General features: G+C 44.4%; 1 protein-coding gene, 1 long non-coding RNA gene and 1 pseudogene across 10 annotated transcripts in view; 1 reads left to right on the top strand and 2 right to left on the bottom strand.

Moving 5' to 3' along the window:
• Positions 1-14,348, top strand: part of Hormad2 (HORMA domain containing 2) — an 83,029-nt gene extending 68,681 nt beyond the window's left edge. For 6 of the 8 annotated variants that reach the window (XM_087584097.1, XM_087584099.1, XM_087584100.1 and 3 more), the window contains one exon: positions 13,507-14,348. In XM_087584097.1, the coding sequence (XP_087440223.1) occupies positions 13,507-13,535 (29 nt within the window). In that variant the 3' untranslated portion in view covers positions 13,536-14,348. The remainder of the gene's footprint in view (positions 1-13,506) is intronic. The other 2 variants (NM_001017501.1, NM_001401619.1) reach the window with 1 other exon arrangement.
• Positions 900-21,318, bottom strand: LOC148001430 (uncharacterized). 2 transcript variants are annotated; one of them, XR_015637531.1, is made up of 3 exons: positions 21,154-21,318; positions 6,722-6,765; positions 900-6,130 (listed from the first exon to the last, which is right to left on the bottom strand). It is a non-coding gene; the product is annotated as an uncharacterized LOC148001430 (long non-coding RNA). The 2 variants fall into 2 exon arrangements; XR_015637530.1 differs by lacking the exon at positions 6,722-6,765 and having other exon boundaries at positions 3,643-6,130.
• On the bottom strand, positions 20,462-20,638 carry LOC120096858 (U4 spliceosomal RNA; annotated as a pseudogene).
• Positions 21,319-23,058: the final 1,740 nt, after the last annotated feature.

Below are 23,058 nucleotides of genomic sequence, written 5' to 3'. Positions count from 1 at the left end.
ATTATTGCATGGAGCCGTAGCCAGAGCTGAAGGTGGGAACCAAATCAGAGACCACGGAGGAATGCTGCTTACAGCTTGCTTCTTCTGACTTACACAGTTACTGCTTCCTTTGTATATGTGTGTTAAATATGTATGGATGTTTTGCCTGCATTATGTTTGTGCATATTTGTGTGCAGTACCAGGGGGGTTCAAAAGACGGCATCAGATTCCCCCTGAAACTGGAATTACAGATAGTTCTGGTCATGTGGGTGCTGGATATCAAGCCCAGGTCCTCTGGAAGAGCAGCCAATGCTCTTAGCTTCTGAGCCCACAGCTAATTTTCTTACACAGCCAACACTTGCCTTCCTAGGAATGGTAGTGATCCCAGGAGGTTGGCACTCCTGCTTGAATGAGCAGTTAAGCTGCCCTCACAGACATGCGCACAGGCCAGTCTGAAGGAGGTAGTCTTGCAGTTGAGGTCCCCTTTTCACAAGTAGGAGAAAACAAAACAAAACTACGCAGCACAAAGAGTAAGGGTCTGAGGGAAGGAGAGCACTGTGAGGAGTGCAGACTGACAGCCACTCTGGAAATCACTGTGGGAGTTCCTCGAAAAGTTCGAAGTGTATGTACTCCGTGTTCAGCTGTACTACTCCTGGGCCTCTCTCTGCTCTGGAGACACTAGCTTATCCATGGTGATTGCTGCTGAGTTTGTAATAGCCAAGAAATCGAAACAGGAGGGAACTGGGGACAGACAGCTAACACTAAAGATTTTTGAAACAAATCATAAGGAAGCCCACTACTGTAGATGCTTCCTAAGATATATATATCCATAGTCAGGTAAAAGACTTAAAGCCCATGAATGGATAAAATGGGCTACATCCACACAAGGGAATTGTATCCTCTAAGATCCTCCACCCAACTTCATGTTCTCATTCTTTTATCTTTATTTTCTCAAAAAATACAAACAAAAAACAATAAGACAAAAAAAAACAAAACAAAAAAGCACACACACACACACACACACACACACACACACACACACACACACAATGAAATCTGGTAGGGTGTGGTGGTGCCACTGGAGAGAACTAATTTCCCCTTTCCCAGCAGGTATCAGGTGCAAGTAGCTTCTTGATTAGGGGTAGGACTTTTGGGCACTCTTCCTCTCCGTGCTGGGATTTCATACAATGCGATATTATATTTTTGACTGTTAAAAATGAAATTACAAAACTCAAGTAATAGAAGTAAAAAAAAAAAAAAAAACCACCATTCTGATTAAGGTAACCCAGAAGACAAATGTCACATGACATCTCTCATTTGTGGATGTTAGCTTTGAATCCTTAAGTATGTATGTTTTGTTTGGAATACTCACTGAGGCCAGGAAACCAATAAGACACATGAGAGGTTTCTGAGGGAAGGAGATAGCTTCTAGGGGAGGGGAGATAGACTGCAGTGGTCTAAAGGGATCGATGGACCATTGAAGGCTAAGGATTCTGGGGAATGGGAGGGCAGGGTAGAGGAAGGAATATGGGTAATAAAGCCTCCTATTATAGATGCTTCCTATAATATATACATATACAGTAGAAAGAGTTACAATAGTGTTACTCCGTAACAGGACAATGGTGCCTCTACTAGATACCTCAGATGAACAAAAAGCCCAGCCCGGAGGTAGGTGAGTCTCCTCCTGCAGAGTTGTTGACAGTACTCGTCTTTTGGAGTCGTTGGCCTGTGCGTTACAGATTAGTGCCAGTGCTCTTGGTTACCTTCCAGGACTCGATGGTGAGGCCCTCTTGCTGAGGACACCATGTACTTGACTCATAGATCACGGAGAGAAGCTGGTACTGACCTGAGATCTTCATCTGTACTGGCTAACTTTCATAGTGCTGGGACGCTCCCTGCACGCTACTGGAGGGGAGACGTGACCGTGAGCTTACTCAGCTGTTACGGCAAGACACGCCCACTGGTACGGTTAACGGCATGAATGTCTGGAAGTAATCACTTTCTTCTTGGATTTAAAGCTGATTCCATAAGATAAAATCCATGCCTGGCACCATTATGGAAACCAACATCTTGAGGCTAGACAGGTCACAGGCCCTAAAGGAAAACCTACCACTATTATTCTGCTAAACAGATACAGCATTAAACCGGCTGCGAATGACTTAGCCTCATTTCCATAGATTTGTTCATATCTCAACCCTCATCAGAGAAACTTCTCTTTCAATAGATGACAAAGATGACGAAAGAAACCCACTGACTAGTCAAGAGACAGAATGTTCAGCCCTGAATAAGACATTTTATCACATCCCCTCCTCCCAGGGCTCAGGGGTCATTGCAGAAAAAGAGTGTACAGATTGTGTGGTGATTTAACTAAAGAATGGCCCCCATAGGCTCACATATTTGAGTACTTCGTCACCAGGGAGTGGGAACTTTGGTAGAATTAGGATTAGGAAATGTGGCCTTGGAGGAGGAAGTGTGAAGTGTGTCAGTAGAGGTGGGCTTTGAGGTTTCAAAAGCTGGTGTCAGGCTCAGTCTCTCCCCCCCCCCCCGCCCCCTCTCTCCCCTGCCTTCAGATCAGAATATAGAACTCTCAGCTAACATGTCCGCCTGTGTGCCGCCATGTTCTCCTCTATGATTATAAGGGGCTAAGCCTCTGGGACTGTAAGCTGGCTCCCAATTAAATGCTTTCTTTTATAAGAGTTGCCTTTGTCATGCATGGTGTCTCTTCACAGGGACAGAACAGTGACTAAGACAGTTGTAAGAGTTAGAGGCTGTGGGTGACTATAAGAATGTTTCCTGGAGGGGCTGGGGATTTAGCTCAGTGGTAGAGCGCTTACCTAGGAAGCGCAAGGCCCTGGGTTCGGTCCCCAGCTCCGAAAAAAAGAACCCCCCCAAAAAAAAGAATGTTTCCTGGATATGACAAAACATTTGCACATGTGAACCCCAATCCATTGTGACAGCATGCACAAGTTCTGAACAAGCTCAAACCAGACAAAATCGCAACATTTACAGGAGTGTGAACCTTGAAGTCATACCCCAAGCTACTGACAATAGATATCTTCTAGGAGAGGAAGAGTCAGGTTTCTTTAAGGTGTGACTCCTGGTAGATTGACCACACTCCGGTGGATGGCCACACACCCAAGATATATGTGGGAAGCACACACTGGACTTAATGTTTTGTTTTGTTTTTTCAAAGAAGACACAGATTTGTATAGGCAGGGGAATTGGTCTGAGAGAAATGAAAGGGGTGTAAAAATTATCAACACACTGTATCAAATTCCCAATGATTTAACAATTTTTAAAAAACCTAATCAAGAATTCAGTCAATAAATTGCATCAAGAACAGTTTACAAAAGATGATATGCAAATGCTAATAACCATGTGATGTAAGGTGTCTAGTTGGGCATTGTCTCCCCCATTTGTCTGGTGAGTCCATTTGTCTCTCCTCATATTCCCTTCGTTACTCCACCTTCCGTTCCTTCCCCATTTAATCCTAGTTTCCCCCTTTATTTCTTTATAACACGATATTTTGTTTTCTCTCACTTGAAAGATTCCCTCCTCTCCCCAAGTCCCTTACTAGCTGCCTAATCTCCATGACTATTCTAATTGAAAGCACATATATCTAAAGCTTAAAAGCTAACACACACAAAAAGAGAAAATATGAAATAAGTTGTGTGGGGAATCTGGATTACTTTAATCAGGATGATTGATTCAAACCCCATTCACTTACCTGCAAATTTCATTTTTCTTATCAGCTGAATAATACCCATTGTGTTGATGGGCCATATTTTTATTGCCCACTCATCAGTAGATGGAAACACAGTAGGCTGTTTCCAATTTCTAGCTATTATGAATGGAGTAGCAGTAAACGTGAATGCACAGGTATCACTGTAGTAAGAGGAGAAGTCCTTTGGAAATATGCTCAGAACTGTTATAGCTTTATGTTGTGGATTAATTTCAGTTTTGTTGTTGTTGATTTCAAAACAGGGTTTCTCTGTATAGCCCTGGCTGTCCTAGAACTCATTCCATAGACCAGGCTAGCCTCGAACTCCAAGATGCATCTGCGTCTGTCTCCTAAGTGCTGGGATTAAAGGCACTCACCACCACCCCCCAGCTAATTTCAGCCCCGTGGTAAGCCTCCACACCGATTTCCACAGTGAATGTGTCAGTTTGCACTCCCACCAGCAATCAGTAAGTGTCCCCCTCCCTACCCTCACCAGCACATGCTGTCATTTGTTTCATTAATCTTGGTCATACTGACTGGGGAACGATGATTAGTTTTAATTGTCATTTCCCTGATATCTAATGATGTTGAACCTTTTCAAAAATGTCTTCTTCAGCCATCTGTGTTTTGTCTGCTGAAGACTCTCTGTGATCTATGCCCCATTTTCAGTTGGGCTAGTCGTTTTTTGTTCGTGTTGTTGGTTTTTGGTTTGTTTGGTTTGGGCTTTTTGTTTTGTTTGATCTTTGTACATTCTAGAGATCTAACCCTCTGTCAGAAGTGTAATTGGTGAAGTTTCCCCACTCTGTAGGCTGACGCTTTGAATGGTGATGTCCTTTGCTGCCAGAGCATTTTTGTTTCATGTGCTATTTGTGTTCTGGGCAGAAAGTCCTTCCTATGCCAGTGAGTTCAAGCCTGTTCCCCACTTTCTCTTCCGTCAGACTCAGGACATCTGATCAAGTCCAGTTCATCGGGAGTTTTGTTGGAGATGTTGGATATTAGGTCTGTTTCCATTCCTCTAGGTGCAGCTCCCGTTTGACCAGCACCACTTGTTAAAGGTGCTTTTCTTTATTGTGTATTTTAGGCTTTTTTTTTCATAAATCATGTGTCCATAGTTTGTAGAATATGTTTGGGCCTTACGTTCTATTCCAGTGATCACTGTGACTGCTCTTACACCAGTGCCGTGACGTTTTTATTACCATAGCTCAGTAGTGCCATTTGAAGTCTGGGGTGGTGATGCCCCAGCAGCCTTTTGCTATGTAGGACTGTTTCGTCTGTCCTGGGACTTTTGTGCTTCCCTGTGAAGCTGATGAGTGTTTTTCAATTTCTGTGAAGACTCATGTTGAGATTTTATGGGGATTGTGTTGAATCTGTTGACTGATGGCCATTTCCACGATGTTAGTTACGATGCTCCATGAACAAGGGGAGGTCTGGTCTGACGTCTTCTTCAGTTTCCTTCTTCAATGTTAACGTTTATTACACAAGTCTTCCATATGCTTTGTGAGGGTTAACCCAAGATGGTTTTGAGGCTGTTGTGGAAGATACTGTTTCCATGATTTCTTTCTCAGTCTATTAGTCATTGTGTATCTGAGGGCTACTGATTATTCCCTATTAATTCTATATCCTGCTGCTTTTGCTGAAGATGTTTATCAGTGGTAGAAGTTTGCTGGTGGAATCTTTGAGGACCTGTTGGCATCCCCTGTCGTTAGTTAGTTGTCTTACTGCTCTAGCTAAGACTTCAAGTCCTGTATTGAGTAGTCATAGAAAGAGTGAACACCCTTATCCTGTTGCTGATTTTAATCAAGACTGCTTTGAGTGTCTATGTCCGGCCCCACGCCCTTAGTCTCCTTTGGCTCTCGCCTTGGTCTGCAGCGTTACCCGCATGGGTCACTTGTCCTTGTGTTCTTTGCTTCCCATCCTTGTGCTGCTCCCAGGGAACAGGGAGGGCTTGAGTCGAGGCTGCCATTCTCTCAGCCTTCTAACCCCTCCCTCTCCCCATTCCTTGCTGCCCCTCTTGCTCCTGTATCATTGCGTCTCAGCTCAGCCTGTCCTGTCACCCTTCACACTGCTGCCCCAGAAGTGTCTTCAACACCCCTTTGGCTGCACACCATTTTAGGGGGAAGGGATGGTGTTCTCAGCGCATTGCTCACACACATTCCCAGAATCCCCAGGGTGTGCTGCCTTCTACCCTGCACTTGTGCCCCTGCCGTCTGCAGTGTCTTCTTTGCAACCCTTTTCTTACGCCATTTGCCTGCTGATGTCGTCTGCCTGTAATTCCTACTTCAAGCTCCATGCCTTTGAAGCCTTGCCATGTCTCCCGAAGAAAACTAGTTCAAATCTTATTGGAATTCTTACCGAGTCTTCACCATGATCACTTTTGATCAAAAATTTGAAGTTGGAGATAAGCATCCTCTACAGTGCTTACATCAATGTCTGCAACACAAAGAGTGGTCAAAAGCATTTATCAACTTCCGTCTTTGTAAAACTTTACTTATTTAGACAGAGTCTCACTCTGAAACCCTGGCTGACCTGGAAGAAGTTATGTAGGCCCTGGCTTTGAACTCACAGGTATCTGCCTCCCCCAGCCTCAGGAGTGCCAGAATTAAAGGCATCCTCCACCACACCTGACTTCACTGTGAGACTTTTATCTTAGGAGACATGGAAAGATAGTTGATATACTAGCTTCTTAGGTTAAAAGGGATTAATCTAGTTATAACTCTATAAAGGATACACATTCATCTCCTAAATAAAAATAGTCATGCTCAGAACCCTGTTTACAATAGAAAATAAAGGAATCACTGGACCTTTTATAAAGCCCAGTAAGACAAAGGCAATTTCCGTAGCTCCCCTGAAGTTGGAGATAAGCATCCTCTGTAAGCATTTGCCTTGTACTGTTCATTCATTGCAGTGTTAACACAGCCTACGTGTATGTTAATATCGCCTATTTTAAATAGCTGCTAATCCTTTTGTGACAGAAAAGATAAATGGGAGAAGAATCAAACTCAATGCCAAGGCTACACTTACTTCTCTACAGGACACAGGCTCTCTGGACCATAGGATTCTGTGACCTGGGACATGACAGGTGCAGAGAATCTAGAGTTAAGGCTTCATTATGAATTGACACCAGAGAAATCACACTTTATGGAAGGAGGCATAAGGCCAACTATGACCTGAAACATAAGTTTGAAGTAAACAAAATTCAAATCCTTGCACTCTCACCCAAGGCATGTAAAGCACTCAGTGTGTTTCCCGGACGCTAGGGCAGCCCATCCCGTGGTTCCCCACACAGGCCAACCTCCTGATGCAAGATAATTACTGTGGCCTGAACTGCTCACTCTTGCTATATGGAAATATGTCTGTTTTCTTTCCAAAGCCTGAGAGACCTGGCTTCCAGCTGGCTGACACCTGGAGATCATTTGATAAGTTAATTTATACTAACATATTGAGTAATAATTGGAGGATATATAAAACTTAGCCCTGTGAGCTGCTCTAATGGAGGGACATTTCCCATTGTCCTACATTCTTTCCTTGTCAGTTCTCTCTCTCTCTCTCTCTCTCTCTCTCTCTCTCTCTCTCTCTCTCTCTCTCTCTCTGTCTTTTCACAGCTCAGCAACTTTACATCTGCTGAACTCTGCCTCAAGTGACCTCCTCCCCTCTGTATCTGTCACCACCTTCTGTCTGGAAAACAGCTACTCACTCTTCAAGAAAGAAATCAATATCTCTCATCTGTGTTCTCTGCATTCCCCAGGCCTTTGACTTTTGTACAGTTTTGTGTACTTTTTTCAGTTTTCCCCTATGGTTCTTCACTTTTCAGTTGACTTCTACCCCCACAATTCAGTGTACCCCATAGTCTCCACACACCACTGCCTTTACCGGTCAGCGATCCGTGATGTTGCTGACCGCCGCCTTTTGATTTCCGCATTCCCTGTGCTTCTCCCGTGTTTCTTGACATAACAGTCTGCTAGTATTTTATCTGTCATTGTTTTCATCCTCAGCCCTGTTTGTTGGCTCCTCTTCCAGCTAATCTCTCAGTGTTGGAATTCCTTAAGGCTGTGTCCTGGCCCCTTTCCCTTCTCACGCTCTGCTCTCCCAATAAGCAAACACTTCCACACCCAGGGCCCTAATTATTCAGGCAGCTGACTCTCAGATTACATCTCCAGCCCTGAGTTCTCCCAGATACTCAGACCGCTGCTGTTTACCCTTGTCCCTGTGGAAGCTTTGCAGGCACACCAGTCTGCACTCACCAAGTTCAGAGTCCACATTGTTTTTTAGCTAGAGACTAGCGCCTTCATCTACACATTAGCCAAACTGAAAACCAGGAGTTCTACTGACATACCTAATTTATTTGACTGTCATATCCAGTTGGTCAGTCTTCTGACTCTAACTTCTAAAGATTTCTCTCGTGTTTGACTTCTGTACATCTCCACTGACTCTCTAGTTTTCACTTTAGTACAACTATGTGTAAAACCGCCATCTTGCACCCATTCCATGCCTCTATTGCATTTCTACATCGCAAGCATAATTTGAAGATTCATTCATTCATTCATTCATTCATTCATTCATTCTTAACCCTTTTCTACATGCAAGGCACTTCCTAGATGTTGCTGATACAAATGTGACCAAAATTGCCTGTTTCTAATCTTCTAGAATTCTATAGATTATATGATTGGGGAACTTAACGTAATTGAGATTGTATTTGTATAAATCAAGCAGACTTTTTTCTTTTTTTCTCACAACTCAATCAATGTAAGAGACTTTTTCCTCCTTCTGTGTATGTGTACATTGTATGTATGAATGTATGAATGTATGTATGAATGTATGTATGTATGTATGTATGTATGTATCTCTGCTATCTTCCTCAGTTACCCTCTTACTTGTTTTTTTGAGGCAGGATCTCTAGAACGTGGAACTCGCTAATTCAGTCAGACTAGCAGACCAGTGAACTCCAGGGATCCACCGATCTTGTACCCTCACCCAGCACTGGGATTGTAGCTGTTCCCACTGTACCCAGCTTTAGCACGAGTGTGGGCGGCCTGGAGGCCTCATGCTTGAGTGGCAGGCATCATCCACTAGAGCCATTTTAGCTCCAACAAAGAAGACTTTGGTGATGTTGAAACACATGACCAAAAGCAAGCAGTCATTTCTATAACAGTTCCATGTCCTCCAACTCGATCGACGCTATCTACTTAGAGTTGTCCCCAGGGCACCATCTGTGCCCCTCAGGCACACACAGTTTAGATGCCAGTTGCTAGCTACAGATTGTTTCTTTCTCCTGTGCCTCTGACCTATTGGCACAATCTAGGATTCCCACAACCGCCTCAAGTTCAACTAATCTGTTGAAATGGCTCTTAGAATCTGGGGGTGCACACTGTGTTTATTCTTTTTCTTTTTTTTTCTTTTCCGGGGCTGGGGACCGAACCCAGGGCCTTGCGCCTCCTAGGCAAGCACTCTACCACTGAGCCAAATCCCCAACCCCGCACACTGTGTTTATAATGGATGTAGGAAGGAACATAGAGGAAACACACATACATGGTGTGTAGGAGAAGGGGCATGGAGCTTCCGTGCTCTCTCTGGCACTTGTCCTTTTGGGATTGTAATGCTAACAGACTGGATGACAGAGGCTATTACAGCCTGTCTCTGTTCAGTCTTCTTGATCTCTCGGTTCTGAGACAGGTCACTTTCTGACATGAGGGTAATATCTGCTGTATTTTATCTATCATCTACTATCAGAGAAAGTAGGTCAGAAAAGACAGAACATTTGAATTTCTGTGACATGCCCTGAGGTGGGAATTAGGAGCTAGAAACCTAGAAACTAAATATGTCTATAATAATATCACAAGGATTGGCAAAATTTCTTTGGGGAAATAATTTTTCACCAGAGTCAGAATCTACAAGTGAAGACATAGAGTGTTTTAGAGGATTGCATGCAAAGGACTAGAATCAGAAAGGGCCAGGGTATGAGATCAAAGCACACGGTTGTATCCAGATGTGACCTTACTCAAGGGGTCAAGTAAGCTCCCACCCAGTGTGCCACAGTGGGTGAGCATGTGAGTCGCACCACTGCCAAGCAGGCAGCCAAGACTGACGCGATGCCACTGGAAGATTCCAAGACAAAAAGTAATGTAACCAGGTTGTACAGTCCTTGGCACAGGGATTTTTATCTGTTTTGTTCACTTAGATTTGTCTCATGCACAGCATTTGCTGAAAGAATGAATGTCTGTTTGGACAATACAGCATTGCATTTTATTGTAACACGTGCTTAGTGTCTCTTCACAAGGCTCAATCCTGAAAGGCTCACATTGATTACTTTTTATTAATATATAATATGTATTATATATGTATATACTATATATATTATATATATTATATTGTATATATTATATATCTCCCAAATATATGAGTACAGCCTGCTCAGTCCACATGTTGTATGTGCGTTTTCAGAGCTGATCATTTGGGATTGGATAGCCAATTTGTGTGCTCTTCCCTAGCAAGAGTATCTCTCCCACCCGCACTTTCATAGTTGACTGTGCTTCTTTGCCTAAAGGTTGAGGCCTCACAAGCTTTCCGCCAGTCTCAGACTTTTACTCGAACACCTTGGGTGAGAACAGTGACTGGCGCCAGGCTTACAGGGTCAGACGCAGTGAGGCCGAGGTGTCTTTGGAGTGACCGTGTAGAGACTCCAGTGGGCTGCAGACACTCGTGCATGTGTGCGGTTCAGAAGAGATCTAAAGTGGACGCATAACCCTGGGGCTCTTAGCTATGAAACGTAACTGATTCTCAGGAGAGGATCAAATCCCTCACAGACGGGAGAGGGAGAGAAAGAACGAGAGAATAAGAAGCAGAAGAGACAGCCAAAGAGAAAATTCTGGAACAATATTCAAATAATAAGCTTTTGTAGATGATGACTATAGAGGAAATAGTGACAGTCATTTACAAAGAAAAGACCTTTCATAATACCATCCAAATGCTGTCAGATGGGGTGGCTATCCATCGTGCGTACGTGAGGCAAATCCTATTCTTGGGCTTCTTAACTAGAATGTTACTAAGTCAGCAGTGGAAAGTGTATCTTTTCTAAGGTTTTTCAGTCCCATGTGAATTCTGTATTACTTGGGTTCTATTGATAATTAACCATGGTAGCCTCTTAGTCTGAATACAAGAAACATTTTGTGATTTTTAAATTTTGGTCTCTTTGAGACACTGAAGCCCAAGCTTCCCCTGAACTTACAACAATCCTGCGCCAGTCTTCCAAGTACTGTGCTTACAGATATGAGCCACCATGCTTAGCTAAGGAACACCCTAAGAACTGTGTGTTTGAGGTATGATGGGACTAGGGACCCACTGCAGATGCACTGCATCAACTGCTGTAGTGATGGATACCTGCGGTCCCAAAACTTGGGAGGTGGAGGCAGGAGGATGAAAACTTACAAGACCATCCTCAACCTCAGGCCTAGCATTTGATATACATGAGACACTGCATCAGAAAATCACATGTAAGACCCCCCAGAGAGACGTCTGTGTGGACAAAAGCACTGGCTGCTCTTGCAGAGAATAGGGTTTGGTTCCCAGCACCCACATTGTCACTCACAACTATCTCTTACTCCAGTTCCAGGGTATTGGAACCCCTCAGTCTCCTCAGATACCAGGTACATATGTGGTGTACACACATACATTCAGGAAAACACAAGTAAAAACAAACATTTCATTATATATATATATGTATATATATGTATGTATATATGTATATATATATATGTATATATATATGTATTTCAAAGGAGTTTTAGCTTTTTTTAAAAATTTATTATATATAAGTACACTGTAGCTGTCTTCAGACACACCAGAAGAGGGCATTAGATCCCATTACAGTTGGTTGTGAGCCATCATGTGGTTGCTGGGATTTGAACTCAGGACCTCTGGAAGAGCAGTGAGTGCTCTTAACCACTGAGCCATCTCTCCAGCCCCCTACATATATATGCATTTCAAATCATCTGATTCATATCTGATGTGTTTACAGGCAATAAGGCTAGCCTGCCTAATTGCTTGGCCAGTTGACCTTTGGCATCAATGGTACAAATGGAACCAGTTGGAATATACTTTGGTGGATATTGTGTGGATGTGTTAGCTTACACAGTTCATACAGATCTGTGTGGACGTGGTCCCTGACTGATAACATGCTTGCTGGTTTTCTGTAAACCAATGAGATCCTCAGGCTTCACTGGTTGCCGTAAAGCTATACATTATTGAAGGAATTTGATTAGCTCAGTGAACTAAAATTGTAGTCCCGCAGTTTAAAATAAAACTTGATTTTTTGGGAGAAGAAGAAAATGGGACTAAAACTTAGTCAAAGCATCAGGCGAAGATGTTGTTTAAAGCCCTTCAGCCATTGTCTCTCTTTTTTCATGTGTTCCCAGGATTGACAGAAAAGTCGTAGTTCAGCAACACTTCTAGACAAGATGAACTTTATCAAATGCTTTTTCTTACAACCAAACTATAACAAATTCATCTCATAGACTAAAAAGCTATCTTGTGTTTTGTGGGGTTTGTTTTGTTTTTATTATTTATATGAGTACACTGTTGCTCTCTTCAGACACACCAGAAGAGGGCATCAGATCCCATTACAGATGGCTGTGAGCCACCATGTGGTTGCTGGGATTTGAACTCAGGACCTCTGGAAGAGCAGCCAGTGCTCTTAACCACTGAGCCATCTCTCCAGCCCATGTTTTGTGTTTTGATGTTGCTATGTATTTTCCTTTAGAGCAAGCAGTTTCAAACGTCTGCACATATAAACAAATGAGTTATTTGATAAGCAGCCCTAATTTCTTCAAACTTTCACTGGTTTATTAGTCAGTGTTTTAGTTAAGGTTAACGGGAGTTTGTGGTTTTTGAGATGAGAAATTCAGCCCTCTTGTAAAACTAAAGGATAAGTAAATGAAATGAATGCTTAAATTGCCCATTTTCAGACTCAGTCTCTGGCTCTAAGTGGTACTTAAAGGCTTTCCTGACATTCTCACTATTTTGTAGTTACTCCGTATCAACAGTAACACATGTCTACTACAGAAGAAGAGGGATAATGTCGGAGTCTCTGCTAGATATTCTGACAAGTCTGGCTTTAAAATACACTGCATTCCACTTTCCTTCCAAAGGGCCAGCAGACGTGGGAAAAGCACTACTCCTTTCTAGCGGCTGAGTAACATACAAATGCCCTTTATGCTGTTCTTGGAACTCCAGGCAACAGAGCTTGTCTGACAGATGCGTGCGCTTCCAGTTATTCTTTCGGTTGAACAGAAATAAGTTCCAAGATCTTTAACTATTGGGGATGATAATTAGCGATAATTCACCGATCAACTTCCCAGTAATCAATAATAGATACTTTTCCTCAGCAAAGGACATTGTCCTTTCAAGTCATTGTCTAAGCAGTTGCAGAAAAGACAAGGCTGTGTCTCTGCTGGCTGAAATCGGGACTTACATTCTGTCTGCCTCTAAAATAATCAGTGCCCTAGATCTCTCCTGACCCCTACTTGCTCCTTGTTGGCCCCACACCTTGATCAACAACTCTTCCCTCAAGAGTTGGATGTGCTGAAGTCACTAGAGAGAGCCAAGAAACTGTCCCAGAAACTGGCTGCCTCCAGGGGACTTCAGCTCCTGAAACTTGGAATACCAGCTTCTGATGCTGGCAACAGGGTTCTGATCTGGGCCAGACAAGCCCACAGGTTTGGATCTGTTTTGCATGCTTGGTCTTCCTGTTTTATAGATGTCATGTGAGGTGCCACATCTCTGCTGAATTGTGCCTCTCTGTGTGATTCTCACAGGTTCAAAGAATGAATTTTGTGCACATTGAGCCAAGTTTTGAAAGCACCAGGAAGAAGAGGAAGGTCAGCGAACCAGTGACAATCTTCATTCCAAACAGAAAATGAAACAGGTGCCTTTGCTACGCCTGTTTGCAAAAACATGAAATGTCGTAACAGGAGTCACCAAAACTTTTTCCTAAAGCTTTTGCTCAATTTTTGACTCAGTTTGTGAAGGGGCTAAGCTATTGAGCAGGTCCTGGGTTCGCTTCTCCAGAAGGAAACAAGATCACCAGAGCTGCCTTGGCCTGGCATTATCTCACGGCCGAGTTAGAGATGAGACATGCTTTGTGCTTGCACGAAAACCCAGCAGTTATTTTGGGAAGAAATAGCTGCTGTTCTTAAAGAAAAGGCTTTTCTTTACATAATTCAGTTCTCCAGGTATCTCGACTGCTGTGAACTACTCTGACTTGTTATAACCTGTGTGTGGGAATCCTTCTGTAGCTTTAGTAAAGCTCACACACACAGAGCCGCATAGGACGTCTGAAGGTGCTTAGCCCAGTGTGAGTTATATGTTGACTTCAGTCTCAAGGTTGATGAGGAGCGTGCAGGTCCTGATGCCCTCCCTGTAAACCTCCTCAGCTCTGCCTCAGGCCCTTTTGTTGGCCAATCCCAAAAGCTGACATGCAGTTCAGGGGCCTGGTTCCCTTGTAAGACCTATGTTGAGTGTTTTCCCCAAAATACCTGCCTTTATCAGTCTGTAACTTGCAGGTGATGCTATTTGTCCTCTCCATATTCTGGAAGAATTTTGATAGGCTTAATGATTAATGTAAAATGAATAATAAATGACTTAAAGAATTGGTTTATGATTTATGTACCATGGGATTTAATAACTGAAGTTAAATGGATGAGATCGATAAGTTAGATATTAAATGTGTGTGTGTGTGTGTGTGTGTTGTGTGTGTGTGTGTGTGTGTGTGTCTCACATGCGTGTGTGATAATCAAAGGACAACTTGTTAACGTCGGTTCTTCCCTCCCATCATGTGGGTTCTGAGGAGTGAACTTAGGTCCTCAGGCTTGGCGGCAAGCCCCCTTATCCATTCACTGGGCCTGCAAGGCACTTTGTAGTTTTTTGTTTTTCACTTAAATTAGTGTTTCTCCAATGTAAGGTCAATGAGGCCCTTAGTACCTGGAGTGTCCATCACACATTATGTCTTAACTGGAACTAATCAAACTGTCAGGGGCAAGATCTGGGGGACAGTCTCAGGATTCTGCCGCAGAAGTTGACAAGAGTCTCTGGGCCAGGTGTCCCTTAGCCTGCAGGAGGAGAGTGTGCTACACAACAGAGGAAAGTCAGGGTAGCCTGCCTGCCTAGCGCTGCCCTTTGCTGGATTCTCCTGTTTCCGAGGACCTAATGCTGAGTATCAGCTGAAGCTCTAAGGCAGGACTGTGGGGGAAGAGGGGGTTGGATTCTCCCCGCCTGCGTATTAAAGTGGATTCATGTAAGCCTGCTCTGCCACTAAAAGGAGCAGGAGGGGAAAGGTAATTGGTCTCATTAGATGCTTGATGTGCAGCCTGAGTCACCATATTTTGTTAAGGGAGTCACATAAAGGGATTTGGTGTCTAGTAGAGGGATTAGGTTTATTTTGTGTCTCTCCAGAGGGCAGATCTGAGACCAAATTGGTGGAAGCAGCAAGAGGTCGGTTTGGCACAGAGGACAGAAGAGCTCTGAGCTCCACAGGCTGTCAGGATTTTGTGATGGGCTGTCTGTCTTATAAGGTGGTGAGGACACAGAGAATGTCACCACATCTCTAAGGGTCTGTGACTTACAGAGTGAGTAGCCTGGGTTTCAGAAGGAAACCATTTGGTTTGCAGGGGGACTCAGCACTCAGTCTGTATTTACAGTCATCAGAGACGCACCCTAATATTGACAGTCTTCTTTAAAGTGTGGAACCTAATTCTATCTAGACACTGTCTGCAGCGATCTGGCTCTGTCTTCTAACACCCCCACACCCCTTTCATCTAAACATCGGTCTCACCGCCAATGGGTACCTCGCGTTTCTGATGTGAGTTCAGGGGGAGCTCTCCATCTGTTATCAAGCGCTGAGAAACGTGAGCATATGATAGAGCTGGTTTTCACAGCATTGCTAGCTCATTTGCATAACTGGTTAGGAAGAGGCATTCCTTTTCATTCAGTGGAAGATTTGTCTAAGGAAATAAATCCTTTAGTTTTTCATTTCTGCCCCAGCTGTCAAAAAATGGATAAAAACAAATGCATGAAAAAACTCAGAGAAAGGGAGAGAAAGGAGGAGAAGAAACGAGGGGAAGAGAGAGATGGCGAAGGGAGAGGAGATCCAAAGAAACTTAGCCCAGGCTGGATCCCTGCAGTGTGCTGGGCCGGCCTTTCACTCGCCGGATGCACCTGCTCCCCAGCACAATTACAGAGATTAGAGGGTGATGGTCTGGAAACTGGGGCACTGTTAAAGTATGGGGAAGTTTGACTTTGGCTCAGTGGTTTCTCTCTCTTTACAGAAATTAGTCTAGCTACAAAGAAATAGGTTGGGCTCAGGGTTGCCCCCAGCCTTTGAAGCCAGGCACCGGAAACCACACCTCCGTTTCCCCTCCTGCAGGTCCCTCCTGTGTCTAGGTTCTTTCACTCTCCAGCTCATGTCTGCCAGAAACAGGCTGGAAATGGTCTCATTGTCAAAGCTGCCTTGAGATAAGTTTAAACTGCTGTGGTTTTTAAAATTCTAGTAAAATTGAAGCTCATTTTGAGCGCAACAAGTTATTGATTTATGGTTTCCAAACCAGCAGTCTGAGATCTTCAGTGACTTCCACAGATTCCTTTCCTGGTTTCTTCTTCCCCCTCTGTGCCATGGAAGTCACTCTGTGGACCAGGCTGGCCTCAAACTCAGAGAGATCCATCTGCCTCTGCCTCCCAAGTGCTGGGATAAAGGGTGTTTGCCACCACCACCACCACTACCAACACCATCACCATCACCACTACTGCCACCATCACCACCACTGCCACCGTCATTGACTTCCACAGATTCTTAGAACAAAAACAATGTTCAGATATAATGAATATTTTTTAAAGGAAGCCCCAAGAATAGTCTAGCCTCTACATATGTGAGAGAATGCCTGAGTTGTACTCTGGAAAGTATTCGTCTGTTTCTGCGGGAATGTTTTAACTGTGATTTCTGTATTGAGGTCCTTGCTGAAACATAATATGCCATTTTCAATATCCATAGAAAACAAGGGCAGCACTGGGACAGTGTTTTGTTTGTCTAAAACATTTGTCTGTCTGTCTGTCTGTCTGTCTATCTATCTATCTATCTATCTATCTATCTATCTATCTATCTATCTATTTGGTTATTTGGTTGTTTATTTGGTTATTTGGTTGTTGATTTGGCTATGCAATGGTTAAGTGTAATTCCTATCCAGAAGTCATGAGACTTGGGGCGGAGCTAAAGAATAAATGTGCTCATACAATGGTATCTGATTGGACAGCGCCCTGCAGGTAGGGTTTTCCTTTGTGGAAGCCTCAAAGGTGTTCATGTCTGTGTTGTTTGCTTGGTTGGTTTTGGCTTGGTTGTTTTTTAGGTTTTCAGGGGTTGTTTGTTTTGTTTTGTTTTGTTTTGTGTTTTACACAGGGTCTCTCTAAATAGACCTAGCTGTCCTAGAACTCAGGATGCAGACCAGGCTGACCTAGAATTCAGAGATCTGACTGTCTCTACCTCCAGAGTGCTGGGGATAAGGCATGTTCCTCCTGGAGATTCCTTCTTGTAGGAGATGGTGGCTTACACGTACCCCACAGTCAGGGTAATTGTGCACAGTCAGAGAAACTGCCCTGGTACTCAATTGCCCTGGTATTACATGGAAGACCTTCGCAAAAGGCCATCCTGGAAAATAGGCCGGCCATTCAGGATCAGGCTGTTTCTGTTATAACGCCAGGGTGATAGCCTTGAGCCTTCAGTGAAGTCTCACTCAGTGTTCTAGACTGATCTTCCTGGTCCCGGGTGTCCAACCATACAAGCCCCTCTCCACAAGTGGAGAGGCAAGCTGAATGACAGCCTCATAAACATCTGGAGGGCACTGAAGTACAGATGCAGTCTTGGGGGGCCTCAGATACTTCAGGACAGAAACCTAGTGTAAAACTGGCTTTGAAAGGCTGTTATCTGGTTCTTCGCACTTCCAAAGGCGGGTGAAGCTTGGTTCCATTAGGATAATTACTCACTGGCTCCGGGATGACCAAACACAGTTAGTTTCTCATCTTCCTTTCAGCAAGGCAGTCAAGACAGAGCTTCCCAGGCCTGGTGGTGCACACCTGTAGTTCCAGCACTCAGGAGTCTGAGGCTGGAGGACTACAACTGCATCTCAAACACCCAAACCGGGGGAGGGGGGGAAGGAGGGAGGAAAGAAAGAAAGCACATACCTGAGATACTGAATGCAAGCCTCACTGCTAGTTTCTAAATAAGTTATTTTCCCTCTCTGATCCTCAGTTTACGTGGTCTAATGAAATATAAGAGTGAAACCTTGTTCCTATCTCCTATGAGGATGAAGAAAGAAAATCAAGTGAACTGCCCAGCAAGCATATAGCCAAGGCTCGAGAGATGCTCATTGTGTGTGTGTGTGTGTGTGTGTGTGTGTGTGTGTGTGTGTGTGTACAAGCTTGAGTATGCCAGAGTCTTGGGCATCCTCAGTCTTTTTTTTTTTAAAGATTGATCTATCTATCTATCTATCTATCTATCTATCTATTATAAGTACACTGTCTCTGTCTTCAGACACACCAGAAGAGGGCATCAGATCCCATTACAGATGGTTGTGAGCCACCATGTGGTTGCTGGGATTTGAACTCAGGACCTCTGGAAGAGCAGTCAGTGCTCTTAACCACTGAGCCATCTCTGCAGCCAGCATCCTCAGTCTTATCTCCATCTCTGAGACAGGATCTCTCACATACTTGGAGCTTGCAGATTCAGTTAGGCTGGCTTGCCAGCATGCTCCAGGAATCTGCCTGGCCCACCTCCCCCATTGTCAGATCACAGGAGAGGACCCCACACTTGGCGTTTTACACGGCTGCTGGAGATCCAAACTCAGGTTCTCGTACTTGTCCAACAAGCACTTCATCATTAAGCTGTCTTCCCAAGCCCTCAAAACTCTCTAGTTATCAAGAGCTGAAGATCGCTGCTTCCTTTTTCCCTACCATATCTTTTCCAAGCCTGGAGCTGACCCTTGACCCTGCTGCTCCCATTTGCCTGTGTTCTTAGCGTCTCCCTGTCCCTCTCCTTCAGGACAGTTCTCAGAAGGGAAGCCTCAGATTAAACTTACTGAGCTGTCCTCCCACATTTATATCTTAAATATAAACTTGTTACTAAGGCAAATGAATGTTACCTAGGGACCATGATATGAAAACAGACAGAATATACAGAGACGAAGAAAGTCCGAGGAGAGCTTTACCCCACCTTCAAACATTTAAAGAGCTGTTAGGAACACATGGACACAATGTGTTACAAAGAGCAACACAGAGCAGGTGGAGAAGGCTGACGAGCGCAGGCCCAGCCTCCACAGCAGAAGGCTTTCTCCCCTCACTGCAGCCTGTGCCACATAGCAGGCTGGCAGCATTTTCCTGACTTATTAGCACTTAGAGCCGCCAGCCTCTGGCTACTTCTGGCAGGAACGTTCTCTCATCATTAGAAGTGTTCAACTCACTTCATGGGAAGTTGTTCCTTGCCATGAGGATAGAAGCAGCTCGATACTAAAGTCTCTTCCAGCAGCACAGCTCCGTGACCCTGCATTAATAGTGGGATTTCGGGCTGGGGATTTAGCTCAGTGGTAGAGTGCTTACCTAGGAAGCGCAGGGCCCTGGGTTCAGTCCCCAGCTCCGAAAAAAAGAACCAAAAAAAAAAAAAAAATAGTGGGATTTCAGCAGAGATGTGTGGGGACAGAGGAGGACGTTATAATCCTTTCTCCCAAAGACAGTGAAGTTTAAAACTGAGGTTCTAGAGTTCAGAGCCTGATTGGGAATCCTCTAGTAGCCCAAATTATCGGGCATATTATCTCTCTGCTCTCTCTGTTTCCCTGTCTCTAAAATGAGGACCAAGTAGTATCTTTCTCACAGTTGTGATGAGAGCTAAGGGAGTCACCATACTTGAGCCAAAGCAGAAGACTGGCCCGCCTGTACACATCATTGTTCAGTAAATGTTAGTTACAGCGTATCACCTGACACTCTGGCTTCTTCTAAGCCCCTTTGCCCCAACTTCTATTAAGGGACATCCTTTGTAGCATAATTAACTCAGACTTAGTTGTTTTGTTTTTTTCTAACCAAAAAGCAGCCTTGGCTGTTATTAGTCAATTCTTTGAAATCTCCTGTCAGCCAGCTTATTTTTCATTAATTACTTTATTTACTTTACATCCAGATCAAAGCTTCCCCTCCCTCCTCTCCTTCCAGTCCCTCCCTCTTGCCTCACCTCCTCTCATCCCCCCTCCCTTTCTCCTCAGAAAAGGAGAGGCCTCTCATGGGTATCAGCCCGCCTTGACATATCAAGTTGCAGTAAACTAGGTGTATATTCTTTTATTGAGGCTTAATGAGGCAACCCAGGTAGGGAAGAGGCCAGGCAACAGAGTGAGAGACAACCCCTACTCCTGCTGTTAGGGGTCCCACTTGAAGACCAACTGCATGTCTGTTATATATGTCTAGGGAGCCTAGGCTGTCCCATGATGCTCTCTGGTTGTGGTTCAGTCTGAGTCCCTGTGGGCCAAGCTTAGTTGACTCTGTGGGTTTCTTGTGGTGTCCTTGACGCCCCCTGGCTCCTTCAAGCCTTCCTCCCTGTCTTCCACAGGATTCCCAAGCCCTACCTAACGTTTGCCTGTGGGTCTCTGCATCTGTTTCCATCAGATGCTAGGTAAAGCCTCGGAGAGGACATTTATGCTAGGCTGCTGTCTGCTTGTCCCTAGTGCCAGCAGGCCTCCAGGAATACAAACAGAGCTGTGGGCCAGAAAATGAGGCACGCAGGGGACAGGGCACAGCTCATCGATACTGGGCTTATAGTGTGTATGTGTGTGTGGGGGAACCGGAGGTTGTGAGCAAGTTTTCAATGAGCAATAATCGCGCCTCAGATAAACCTCATTGGCTACGATACTGCCACTGTGCAAAGCTGTGAGCAAGTTTTAATACAACAAGTGGTAGGGCCTCTGGCACATAGGAGATGAAACACAATGACCCTGTTAATATCTGGCAGGTAGTAGGTGCACAGTAAATATTTGTCTAACAAAGTCGATGGACTTGGCAGAGTCCTTACTACTTCCTACACTTTTATTTGTTTGCGATTAGGTAATACGGTCATCTGACTTAAAACTCAAGAGGAACAAAAGGATGTATATTCAGACACGGCTCTCCTGACCTCGTACCATCTACTTCCCGTCCCCAAAGGCACCTAGCATAACCACTTTCTCATATGGCTTTTCAGAGCTATTTTAGGTACAGACGAGCAAACATGCCTGCTTACGCACACTCGTTTCTCTCTCTAAACAAATAACATCATGCACCGACCTCGGCACGGCTGTTGAAGAGGCTGCAAACGTGTGGGTGAGTGGGAACATGAGAGGAGGAATTAGAAAAGAAAACACTCGGGGGCAGAGAATCAGCCAGAGATTAAGAGTGTTGATACTCACACGAGTGCTGAGGACCTGGACTCCTGTAGTAAAGGCGTGATCGGGGAAAGAAATTTCTTAAGGATTTTTTTTTTTACTTATGCTAAGATAACTATAAAGATACAAAGCTTTCCTTCCACGTTCAAAAATGTCCCCCTGTTCCTTAGCAGGTCACCTCCTTTCACTGGGTTCACGTAGCCGTTCCCCTGCTTTGCTAGATACAAGCCCTGCTGCTTGTGGGAGGACCTGTGAGCAGGCTGATCTCGGCATTGGTCCGTGCGCTTATTCATTCAGTTCTCACAGACAGAGAGTAACTAAGACGCAGAGAAATCACGTGGCCAACGTAGCACAGCTTGTAAATATCAAAGCCCTAGCTGTGAAACCAGGGCAACCGTGAATCTGGAGGATGTGCAGGCCCCAACATAAAGACCTCACCACAGTTTGGCAAGATAAGCTTGGGGCAGGGGGACCTTGGGTTGATAGCAGAAGAACTTGTTTACAACCTTCAAGCCGCCAACTGCCTTTCTGCGTAGGCACTCACCCGTGGACGGAATTGCATCTCACTCGCCTTTGGTCTTGCGCACCAGCCATTGCCGCTTCCGAGAAATTATAACATCTAGAACCGCCTCTTTATGTTAAAAAACTGATGTGGTCATGTCATTACTGAGAATGACAAGTATCTCTGCCTATCTATGGGTTCCATGTTATTCTGAAACCACAAGGAATGTGGTTAAGTCCCCTGGTCACACTTCTCAGCCAAAATGTATCAGTTTCACGTTTGTCTCCAAAGAGCCTTCCCCTCGGACTACAATGTTAATTCACAGTGGTGTCCAGTGGGCCTCCCTTAAAGAGCAGCCCTATTAAAAGAATAATTGTACCACGTGTTAAGAAACCACCCAACATACTGAAATGTCTCTTCAGCTATAACAGTATCAGAAGGAATCAACTGAACTAAATAACCATGGAGACAAGTTCCTATCAAGGAGACACTGATTTATGATAATCTGTCCTGTGAGAGAAAGACATTGTGGGTCACGACAGTAATCCTAGCATTTGGAAGGCAGAGGCGGAAGGATCGCTGAAGGTTTGAGAATAGATGCATCTACACAGTGCATTCAGGTCAGCCAGGGTCACACAGTACCATCACGTCTCAATCTTTTTCCTTGTAAAGATAGATCCTCGAAAGAAAGAGCATGGTGAGGTGTGACTAGTGAGACCGACTTTCACTTGCAGGGAAGTTTTACCAAGGACAGAGCTGATTTTTCCAGTATTTCAAGTCTTTGCTTTACCCTTTTTTTTTCTGGAGCTGGGGACCGAACCCACGGCCTTGCGCTTGCTAGGCAAGCGCTCTACCACTGAGCTAAATCCCCAACCCCTACCCTTTCTTTTGAGACCAGAGTTTGCCATTAAGTTTGTACTGCTAATTAAGTTTGAGACACAATGTTAATGTCACTTTTAAATAAGAAAAGTTACCTCCAGTCAGTATAGAATGAAAGAAAATATCAGAATGCACTTGGTAGCATTTCAATTTTGAGAGGAGTAATAGAATTAATTCTCTCTTCTGGAACTATGGACAGTTTTCAACACATTAATGCCTGACGCCTTATGAAGGATGCATCTCTTCTCGTGTTCCTCTACATGGTCTATTTCTGCACTACAGATGCCCAGAAACTACGGTAGCAGAAGGAAAAGATACACAGAACACTCCGTGCAGTGCGAGGGGTTGTGTGGTGACACCGGACAAATGATAGGTCCTTCGGTTTCTGGGTGGATCGTGAGGATGGTCTTCCTCAGAGTAGCATGGAAAAATTAAAGCTTTGTTGAAAGAACAGATTTTAGTCTTGTGGGTGGGGGGGAGGGGGTGTCCATGTCTCTGTGTCTGTGTGTCTAGGGGGGTATGTGTCTGTGTGTGTATCTGTGTCTCTC

This window comes from Rattus norvegicus, chromosome 14, assembly GCF_021556685.1.
Source record: "Rattus norvegicus strain SHRSP/BbbUtx chromosome 14, alternate assembly SHRSP_T2T, whole genome shotgun sequence".
NCBI classification, from domain to species: domain Eukaryota; kingdom Metazoa; phylum Chordata; class Mammalia; order Rodentia; family Muridae; genus Rattus; species Rattus norvegicus.
Note: the sequence above shows the minus strand (reverse complement) of the source record. Positions and strands in the feature narration are given on the sequence as shown.